This window comes from Eleutherodactylus coqui, chromosome 8, assembly GCF_035609145.1.
Source record: "Eleutherodactylus coqui strain aEleCoq1 chromosome 8, aEleCoq1.hap1, whole genome shotgun sequence".
Classification (NCBI taxonomy): Eukaryota; Metazoa; Chordata; class Amphibia; order Anura; family Eleutherodactylidae; genus Eleutherodactylus; species Eleutherodactylus coqui.
In genome coordinates this window covers 76,160,516-76,171,923 of record NC_089844.1, presented here as the reverse complement: position 1 = coordinate 76,171,923, position 11,408 = coordinate 76,160,516, and the positions used below count along the sequence as shown (strand labels likewise).

The 11,408-nt window shown below is 44.4% G+C and overlaps 1 protein-coding gene across 2 annotated transcripts in view; it reads left to right on the top strand.

Moving 5' to 3' along the window:
- The first annotated feature begins 320 nt into the window (after positions 1-320).
- LOC136576529 (DDB1- and CUL4-associated factor 17-like) overlaps positions 321-11,408 on the top strand; it is a 61,373-nt gene continuing 50,285 nt past the window's right edge. For both annotated transcript variants that reach the window (XM_066575873.1, XM_066575872.1), the window contains exons 1-6: positions 321-363; positions 3,102-3,367; positions 4,246-4,349; positions 9,446-9,536; positions 9,930-10,066; positions 10,916-10,991. In XM_066575873.1, the coding sequence (XP_066431970.1) occupies positions 3,188-3,367; positions 4,246-4,349; positions 9,446-9,536; positions 9,930-10,066; positions 10,916-10,991 (588 nt within the window). In that variant the 5' untranslated portion in view covers positions 321-363; positions 3,102-3,187. The remainder of the gene's footprint in view (positions 364-3,101; positions 3,368-4,245; positions 4,350-9,445; positions 9,537-9,929; positions 10,067-10,915; positions 10,992-11,408) is intronic.

Sequence of the window (11,408 nt, the reverse complement as noted above, 5' to 3'; positions counted from 1 at the left end):
ACCAATATCCCCCCCCCCATCCATCCTCTGCGGCCCCGCCCGACTATCTGCGGGCGGCACCTGCTCCTCCACACAGGAAGCCCTCGTGTCTTCAGAGCCCGCCTTTACTAGAGTCATGTGACTGGGGCATGTCAGCTGACCCGCTGACGTCAGAGGTCCTGGCCATGCTCCTGTAGTGTGAGAACTGCCGCTGAAAAGGGAAATATGCACCCCGTGCTGCTTATGTAGTGTGTAGTGCACGGCTGCAGAAGGCAATCCGCGTGCACGCTGTGTAGTCACGTGGTGCCGATTCCAGCCAGCTGATTGGCTGAATGCGCCGCGCCGGAGAACTGCGGCTGAAAGGGAAATATGCGAGCGGGTGAAGTGAGTAGCGCTGCTGCTGCACCGTGCTGTTACTATGGCGTCCGGCTGCATAGTGCTAGCATTATATAGCGTCTGCGTGCTCTGCTTCTGAAGGGCAGTACCCACACAGTAATAATCAGTAACTTGTATGATGGCTTTCAGGGAGAGCAGGGCAGCAAGCATGGTTGCCTTAATAGGGTCTTGCTACACCGCGGTGTCTCTGCGTTGGCACGCGGATTGCCGAGGGACTTTTCACGCAGGATGAAATTGTCCGCAGCACGGTAGCAGACTGTCAGTTAGAGCGGCTTCTCACGGACATAAGTGCGCCACGTATTGCGTCCTTGGAATTAGCGTCCGCAGTACGCAGAGGATAGAACCCGTTGGTGGCAATGGGTTCGTTCTCATTCACGCATTTTGGTCGCACGCAAAGAAAGAATAAGAGGACCTGCTCTACCTTTCTGCACATTTGTGTACCAAGGGACCCGCAGAAATCTATGGGAAGTGCGCAATGCGCTGCGCAATTCTGTGAAGAATAAGACATCTGGACCCAATTAGGCTAAATAGCCTTTTAAATCCTGGTGGGAGGGCGTCGTATATAAGTAGGCCATGCGTGCGCAAAAACTACAGTACTGTGTGCCAAAATGCATGCAGATCAGCCTCGTATACTGCGCAGATACGTTGCGCCAAGGCAAGGATATTTGCACATACGGTTATCTATAGCCGCCCTTGGTGCGTGTTTAGTTGCATTTTTTTCTATTGCAGAATGCTTTCTACGGAACGTCCTGCGAAGTTTTTTTCCTCCCGGAATTAAATCTCCTGAATATTAGAAGTCTGCAACAATTATTCCGTAAGACGCCCTCAGTTAATTAAAGCTTTTCCGCTGCGGAATAGAATGTTGCGGTTTTGAAGTAAAGACGCAAAGATTGTGCGGAATTCAAGCCCTGTAGGGACAACATGGTGGTGCAGAAATGTCTGTGCGCAACAAATCGGCTCTTGTCAAAAGACCCCTTAGGTCGCCTGCACACGGCCGTATTTGCATTGCGGAATCCGCAGCTGGCCCATAGACATGCTATGGAAGAAGAAAAAAGAAAAAGCTTTTCCCTGTCCACGAGCGGAAATCGGTTGCGATTTTCCGCTCGCGAAGGGGGAAAGGAAAAAAATATATATATTGCAACTTGTACTATTCCAGCGCGGACTGCCTTTATTGAAGTCAGTGAAAGCCGTCCGATTCGCGGCCCTTCCGCAATAACATTGTGGAAGGGTCACAGATTCTGCGTCCTCGCCTAGCGACAGTGCTGCGTTTTCTGTGCGCTGGCCAGCACATCCGCAGTACAGAAGAGACAATTGCAAGCAGGGTCACTGGTCGGGCGCAGGGTTGGATTTTGTGCGAATGTGGTATCAGACCCGGCTGTGCGCGGTCGGCCTAATGGCGTCTTTACAAAAAGTATCCACCGCGGGCAGAAAATATGTAGCAAATAAACATCAAATCCGCAGCAGCCAAGGCTACAGCTGAGGCCTCCCTCACACAGAAGACTTTTACTGCGATTACTTTCCATGGAGCACCTTAACTACAAACGCTCGAGCGTGATTTGGGCCGTGAATCCGGCCCCCATATCGTGCTCACCATCATGTGAATTTTCCACTGATGCGAGGCGTTTTTATATCACAACCGCCTTGCATCACTTTGGGAGTTTCTCCCATTGTTTTCAATGGGAGACATCGCATCGTGTGCACCTAGCACGTGGCAAGATGCCGGCGCCGTTGAATGCAATGGGCGCTGCATTTCCTGCATCGTATCACTCATGTGTATGACCCCATTCAAAAGAATGGGGTTCGTATTTGTGCGTCTCTCAATGCACAAATCTTGTGATTTTCTCGCCCGTGTGAAGGCAGCCTTACTCCATACGGTGGAAATGCTGCGTTTTTTTGCTGCAGCTTTTACAGTATTGGCAGAAATTGGGGGAAAAAAAAAAGAGTGAAATCCACGGCCTAATGGCGTCTTTACAAAAAGTATCCACCGCGGGCAGAAAATATGTAGCAAATAAACATCAAATCCGCAGCAGCTTTTACAGTATTGGCAGAAATTGGGGGAAAAAAAAAAAGAGTGAAATCCACGGCCGTAGGGCTCCTTCATACGAAGGTCGTAATTCTGCCGCAGGTTAAACGGTCAATTCCATATCACATCTGACAATTTACAGACCTTAGAGGAGACAGGAGAAAATGCCCGTAAAAACATAGCGTTTTGGCACAGACCACCACGTGAGGATGGTTGCACACGCGTCGCGTATTTCAGCACGGATTCCACGCAGATGGCTTCCATTGAAGGCAATGGAAGCAGTCCGATCCGCGGCCCTTCCGCAATCATCATTGCGGAAAGGTCATGGAGTCAGTGTCATCGCCTAGCGACGGAGCGGCATAACTGTACTGGGCATTTATGCGGACCGACACATCTGCAATACAGATTTTGAAGAATCCGGACAGGTACGCAGGGGTCACCGGTTGGGCACAGGGTCGGATTCTGCTGTGGGATCCGGCTATATGCATTCAGCCTTACAGTTGGACGCCATTGATTGGTTTCATGGGTGGCATAATACATCTCAGAACTTTATATAGTCTTGTGTGTGGGTGGTAGAGTGGTCTGGTTATATAGTGATGCACCCCTCACCCCCTCGCTCTGTTACCCGAACGTATGATCGCACACAGCCGATTTATCATTTCATATAATCACTTTTTGATAACCTGACATTTTGTCTTTAAAGGCATCCTGAGCCCCTTGTGATGTGCAGAAGAGCTGCGGAGTCACATTGCCAACCTAAATGACACTATCAGCACTCCTTGAGCAGCGATGAGCACCGGATCAAGCCTACACCTCTGCAGCGCGCCGCGCAGAACATCCTATTCAAGGGCAGGGACTGCGAAAAACGTCTGTGTCCTCTCCAGCAGGCGGTCCCTGGGATCCTTCCCAAGAGCCTCCTACAGTAATTACAGGATCAACTTGGATATTTTACGGAAGTTTCTGTGCCAGGTGATGCGACCGCTAGATAGATTCTATGAACACAAACGATATCTTTCTCTGTACTGGAATGTATTATATAGTACACATGTGCGCTGCCCTATATCGCGCTTGTAAACGTGCATTTTCACATCGATGCAAGGCGTTTCTCATGTAAAAACAGCTCGCATCACTTCTAGGAAATTGCGATCCTCCAGCACTTGGTTCATGCACGGCAAGTATTTCCCATTGTTTTCAATGGGAAACATCACATCACACTAGAGTCACACGGCATGCAAGGTGTTTGGCTGTCCCGTTGAAGACAATAGGCGATGTGTTCCAAGAACGCAAAAATTAGCACATGCAGCGGTATTTTTTTTTTTTACCTCACACAGGGAGAAATAGCGCATATTCAAGCGAGATGTGTTTGTCTCGCAACACACAAAACTCCTACGTTTTTTGTTGGGTTTTTTTGCGCGGGTGTGCATGTTGCCTTGCTGTTAGAAAAAGCGAGGAGTAGCAAGTAATGGCACCTTATTTCCATGGGTAAAAAAAAATCCAGTGCAGTTTCCTTATACCTGAAACCCATTGCAAACAGGGATGCCATCTGGTTATTAGGAGCAGTTGCTCAACTCTTTGTCTGCACGTGTTTTTGTACAGACCGGTCATTAGGGTATGAGCGCACATCACAAAGTAATTCTGCACCAAAATTTGGGAGGGAGGGAGGTTTATTAAGACTGGTATTTGTCTTTTATGGAAACAACTGGCAGTAGTAAAGGATATTTGTTAATAGGCAAAAGAAAATATTAATGAAAGAGACCAGAAAAAAAAAAAAGTGATGATAGCTGCAACTAATAAAATGTTGTGCAGTGACAAAAATAAAAATAAAAATCTTAATTCTTGTTTTTCAGAAAGCTACTAAATTTAAGAAAGTCTGGACTCGGCGTTCAAAGTCTTTCATCGGCTATACAAATGGAAGAATTTATTTTGATAATTATGGCTGCTGTTACAGCAGGTAATGAATATAATTATTAGTATATAGCTTGGCCTCTATTTACACGTGGGCTAATTGGGTTTGTCTGGCTTTCTGGCATTTTCCGTATGGGAAGAATAAAGTAATATGCAGTAATTCTTGCAGTGAAAAATACCAATACAGTTCAATGGTATTCATTACAGAACCAATCTGACATGGCTGCCATGACCTCCATCTACCAACAATTCTGCAGACATAATGTGTGAACGATTAGTACATAGAAAGGTAGAGTTGGAAGGGACCTCCAGGGTCATCTGGTCCAACCTCCTGCTCAATGCACTAAAGCATCCCAGACAGATATTTGTCCAGCCTTTGTTTGAACATTTCCATTGAAGAAGAACTCACCACCTCCCATGGTAACCTGTTCTACTCATTGATCACCCTCACTGTCTAATATCTAATCTGTGTCTCCTCCATTTCAGTTCCATCCCATTGCTTCTAGTCTTTCCTTGTACAAATGAGAATAGGGCTGATCCCTCTGCACTATGACAGCCCTTCAGATATTTGTAGACCGCTATTAAGTCCTCTCAGCCCTCTTTTTTGCAAGCTAGACATTCCTAGATCCTTTAACCGTTCCTCATAGAACATGATTTGCAGACCCTTCACCATCCTGGTAACTCTTCTTTGAACTTTCTCCAGTTTGTCCATGTCTTTTTTAAGTTGTGGTGATCAGAACTGGACACAGGATTTCAGATGAGGTCTGACTAAGAGAGTACAGGGGTATAATTACCTCATGTGATCTAGGCTCTATGCTTCTCTTGATACATCCCAGAATTGCGTTTGCCTTTTTGGCTGCTGCATCACATTGTTGACTAGTGTTGAGTCAGCGATCTATTAGTATACCCAAGTCTTTCACATGTGCTGTTGCTTAGTCCAATCCTTTTCATTCTGTGCTTTTTTCATTTTTCTTGCCCAGATGTAGGACTTTGCATTTCTGCTTTTTAAATACCATTCTGTTAGTCGCTGCCCACTGTTAAAGCTTTTCTATATTTTTTTGAACTCTCTCTCCCTCTCCCCCCCCCCCACCTAATGTTAGCTATCCCTCCTAGCTTTGTGTCGTCGGCAAATTTGATCAGTTTTGCCTCAATTTTCCCCTCTACATCATTTGTAAAAATGTAGACCAACACTGAGCCCTAGAACAGAGCCTTGTGGTACCCCACTTGCCACATTCTTCCACTTGGATGTGCAGCCATTTATGACCATGCTTTGAGTATGATCACTCAGCCAGTTGTGAATCTGCCTAACAGTTGCCTTGACAATCCCATATTTGGTAATTTTTTCAGTAAGTATGGTATTGTCGCGTCCAACCAGAACGGCTGCATCTGTCACCTGCAGCTCTCCCACAAATGCAAACGAACATAAAAAAAACAAAAACAGAATCAAAATAGGGGAAACACTGTCCCTATATAACCAAACACAGTGAAAGTACCTGCTTGAAAGCAGGGCAATCGTCCCAATAAGGACGACCCTGACTGCATGCCTTGGCCCCTAGTTGACCCCACACGGGGAAGGGAAAATAACAGAAGAAAACCAAAACTAGAAATGCAAACAAGCAAAGTACTTAGCTTGAGATGCAGAAGATAACTGAGTGATCCAGGACCAAGCTCTGAATGCTAGAGCAGCCAGAGAGAGACTGAAAATCAACAGCAATTCAACTCGGTATCAGGCCAAGCTAAATAGCCCTGATAATTTACCCACAGCTTTGACTAAGCATGTCACACCTAATACCACACCCACTGAGCAAGGATATATAGAAACCTCTCCAAAACCAGCACCAGACTATCAGCAAGGCAGCAATCCCAGAACCCCCGCAACAGATATGAGATACTTTGTCAAATGCTTTACTAAAGTCAAGACATACTATATCTATTGCATTTTCCTGATCAACCCAGTCCGTGATTGTGTCATAAAGGAAATTAGATTCATCTAGCATAACTTGTTTGTTACAAGCCCATGCTGCTTCTGGTTAATTACTGCATTCTCATCCAAGTACTTGCATACATGCTGTTTAATAATTTGTTCAAAGATCTTTTCTGGTATAGAAGTCAGGTTCACAGGCCTGTAGTTTCCTGAGTCCACCACCTTCCTATTTTTGAAGATGGGGACAACATTTGCCTTTTTCCAATCTTCTGGGACTTTTCCGCTTTTCCAGGAATTTTCAAAGATTACGGCGAGTGGTTCAGCAGTTACGTCTGCTTCCTTTAGCTTCCTAAGATGTAATTCATCTGGACCTGGAGACTTGAATTCCTTTTAGGTTAGATAACTGTTCATCTCTCTATTTATAGATAGCCCACATTCTTTTACTCTCCCAATATCATCAGTTGATGTTTCATCTACTTTCTAAAAGAAAACAGATACAAAATAGGAATTTAAAAGTTCGGTCTTCTCAACATCATTCTTAACCAATTCATCATTTTCATCTTGTAAACATCCGATAGCATCTTTGACTTTTCTTTTGCTTTCAACATGCCCTGAAAATTATTTTTATTGCTTTTAGCCTCTGTTGCACTATTAGCATTTAGCTTTTCTGATACTTGCCCTAAGTGTATATCCACCCGCCCTCCACATTTCCTTTTTGTTAAACATATCTTTGTTCCTTTTTAACGTGTGTAAGTTCTGTGTTCATCCATCCTGGTCTCTTTAAATGCTTCCCATTCTTCCTTCTTTTAGGGATTGTGCTTTAAGAATCTCACTTCTCAATATTTTCCAACCTTTTTAGGGCGTTTCTGTTCTTAAGAACATTCAAGCATAGTATTCTTACTTATCTCTTTCGAAGTCCATTAAAATCTGCCTTTCTGAAATCCAATCTTGAGGTCTGAGTCTTCTCAGGTCTTCGTCCTTTTGTTATTCAAAATTCAAGGATGGCATGACTTTTTTTTATTTTTGATATTCAGTTTAAGGGCTATAGAAACCTTTTGTGTATGAAAAAGCATTTTTGCATTGAGTTTTCCTTCTTGCACATTTAGAAGGCACCATACTTGGTTTGTGGGCTCTCCTATCCTATAGTAAAGTTTGTGACTGGGAGTATTCCCCGCACTGATCAGCTGGTTTCTCACATGAACATGCACAACCTCAGTCCACCCCCCCCCCCCCTTCAGAGGCTGTGTAGCATAACCAGGCCCACTTAGTACTACACAGCTATCTATCTATCTATCTATCTATCCTTCTATCTATCTATCTATCTATCTATCTATCTATCTATCTATCTATCTATCTCATCCTCACATGCAGCAACAAACTGTTGTTCCTAGTTATTGGCACACTCGCTGACACTGAGCCGGTATGACTCCGTCGGACTCTGCGAGTGCAGAGAGATGGAGATCATTGCTTCTAGGGGAGAATGCTTCCCTACCTTAAGAATCGCATGACGATTTTCACAGTTTTTCAGTGCATAATGACAGAAAACAACCTTATCTGCCTCCATATCAGTTCAGAAGCATTCATAGGTACAGTAGAGGCCTCATCTGCGACAACCCTATTCGCCTGCTGCATGCCTGATGGCGCACATGGACAGAAAATGTAACAACGATTTGCATCTCATTTACATAAAAATAGTTATTATTCAGGTCCAAACAAATACAAGTGCTCTTAATTGTATTTTCTCTTTTTAAATTAGTCAAATGTTGAAATGGGTTTCTGGGGCATAAACCTTAAAGGGGTTGTCCCGCGAAAGCAAGTGGGGTAAAGCACTTCTGTATGGCCATATTAATGCACTTAGTAATATACATCGTGCATTAAATATTGGCCATACAGAAGTTATACACTTACCCCCTCCGGTGTTGGTGTCCCCGTCTCCATGGCGCCGACCGAAGTCTTCTTTTCCCTCGATTAGCCGCGCTTGCGCAGTCTGCTCTTCTGTTCTGTTGAATGGGGCCGCTCCGGCGTGCTCGCGCCGCACAGGTCTTATATTGCTGCACGATGTATATTACAAAGTGCATTAATATGGCCATACAGAAGTGCTTTACCCCACTTGCTTTCGCGGGACAACCCCTTTAATGACCTCTCCTTAGAGGCTATCAGTATCACATTGTTAGAGGGTCAATTTCCTGCACCCCAACCGATCAGATGTTTGAATCATTCGTGGTGCAGCGGTGACCGCCTTGGTCTGTTTCTTGCCTGTGACGTTACGTTCGTTGGTCACATGGCTTAAAGCAGCTTGGTCCCATTTAAGTGAATGGGATTGAGTTTCAATACCGGGCACTGCTGCTACATGTACAGCACTGTGCCCTGCATTCCAGCGAAGAGGCCACATCACTCATTCGAGCTCTGTGGCCTCTTCAAACAGCTGATCTGATATTGATGGCTTATCGTAAGTATTCCTCATCAATATAAAAGTCCTGGATGATCCCTTGAACTATTATGTCATCAGGGATAAAAAAAAAGATAATTTATAAAAATGTCTCCTTGTGTGCAGGAACAAAATTCTGTCATGGGACCGGATGGGAAGGGGAAATATTACATGCTATTGTTCTTCTTTGCCCCCTAACTCTGTCTGATCCACCGGTTTTCGGTCCTATTTTTGGCTATCCAAGATGTCTGCAGCAATTTTCTAACTACCTAATGCACACTGCTTTCTAATTGGTCAATGCTGATCACATGAGCAGCTCTGGGAAATCCGAGAGCGGCAGGTGTAGTGCATTAGTAGCCTAATACTACCAATGCACTGTGTGGGGATTAGGTAGTTCAGGAATTTGAGTCGGCCATTTTGAACAGCCAACAACAGGACCGAGAATGAGCAGATTGGAGGGAGAGCAGAGAAGAACAACTGGAGATCAAACCCCCACCCTCCTTCTCCGCCACATGCGGTTCCGGGACAGAATTTTGCTCCAAAACTGTAGGATCACTTTTAACAGGAACAATACGACTAATCAGCACATACCAAGTATAGACTAATAAAAGTACTTTTTTCATTTGCTAATACGTATGTATAGTTAATGTTCTGGTATTTCTAGAGATATGAGGAAAAAATGCTAACCGAGAAAGTAGATATTTTTTTAATGTTACAAGTTGAGATTCACATCTATTACATGTGAAATGTAAAAAAATGTGTATTAATCGACATCTTGTTTTCATTACAGCATTATGCCTAAACCACAGCTGCTATATGAAATGCCTCGACGTGTAACGTCTGAGAAAATTGAAACTGCAATGAGTTGTGAATGCCCATTGGTGAGTACAGATGGACTTCTGTATCCTTACTTTAGTCCCTCTCTATCAGCCTGATGGTAGTGCTACTTTAGTTGCCTCCATTTATCAGCTGTTTACCAGAGCCGCTGTTCACAAGAATTAGCAGAGCTCCGTACATTGTGCAGTGGCCTGAAATGGTGGTACAAGCTCAGCCCCATTCAACGATTGGCACCGGGCTTGCAGTACTATTATGGGTCACTGCACACTTTACGGAGCTGTACTAGTTCTTGTGAACAGCGGCTCTGACAATTGGCTAATTGGCAGGGGTTTTAAAATTGGTTATCAATAAAAAATGATTTTTTGTTTTCTTTCCATTCTGTTGCTTATTTCCACACATTATGTAGCTGTAATGTATAACTTGATCTTCCTCTTCAGGAAAAACCTCTTGCTCAGGCTTCAGACTATACCCCCTCACTCATTGCTGTAACTGCCCACAACTGGTTGCTTCGTATTGCTGCTGATACTGGGAGAACTTTGCAGAAGGTTTACCTGGGAACATACAGAAAATACAGGTAGCAACAAAATACCTCCTGCACAATAAAAACACTACTTTAATTGTCGGAGGCTCTGTTGACGGGTTCTGTTGGCTTTTCTGTATTTTTGACTGCAAAAAGAGCACAGTGACATAATTGAAGGGGGTTTTCTGGGACTAAGATAAATATATAATGCACCAGGCATGAATGGTCACGTGACCGCTGAAGCCTGTGATTGGCTGAACGGACACAACCACAATGACTGGCATGTGGCTGCTGCAGCTTCTTCCAGGATTTTAGTGGCAGAGACCGGGACTCCTGTACTGGACCTGGGTGGCCATTTAGGGAGGCGAGTATGCATTATTCTTCTATCTAATTATAGTCAGAACATTTTTTTAAATATATATACTTTGTTTTTGTCCCAGAAACCCCATTTTAACAAATAAAAAGTTGCATTTTGACCCCCAGTTAGAACCCTTTCACACCTGTATCTGGGCTCCAATTGGGCTTTCCGCCTCTGTTCTGTGTTTTTGGAGCAGAGAAACTGAATTAAAACGGGGTTAAAATTGATTTCAGCTAGGTTTCAAAAAACGGGAAGCTTCCGTTCTGTTTGGTTTCCGTTTTTTGGACGGCAAGCTAGCACAGTCTGCGGTCTAAAATGGACCAGTTTATTTCAGTCTTTAATTCCCTCGTATTGGCTCAAAAAACTGAGCCGAGAAAAAAAAAGCAAAACTGGAGCCCAGACGGGGGTGTGAAAGGGTGCTTGGCTGCAGTAAGTGTTTGTGGTTTTACTCATCTGTGGGGCTTATGACTTCTGCTGCAGAACTTTGACTTTGTTTGCAGGAAGCAATACGAATTCATGTATTTCGTTGTTTTTTTCTCTAACAGGTATATTTCATGGAATGTTGCCAAAGAGACATTGGTGTTAAAGACTGTCCAGAAGAGCACTGTTTCTGAAAATCGGGTATGTGATACTCCTAAGTACATGGACACAAGTAACAACAACATCTTTAAAAAAAGAACAGTTTTATCATGTGGGTAAGGCCGCCTGCACATGGACGGGTCAGATTCCACATGCAGAATCTGACCCTGTACTTCGGCCAGCGACCCCCTGCGTACCTGTCCACAGTCTTTTAATCTGTGCTGCGGATGTGCCAGACGTGCAGCTGGCGCACATGTGCAGTACAGATATGTCGCTCCATCGCTAGGCGATGACACAGATCCCACGTTCTTTCCGCAGTGATGATTGCGGAAGGGCCGCGGGTAGGATGGCTTCCATTGACTTCAATGAACTGTGCGGAATCTGCACAGAATCGCAGCATGCTGCGACTTCGCCTCCATAAGTGGAAAATCGCAATCTATTTCCGCTCGTGTCGAAGAA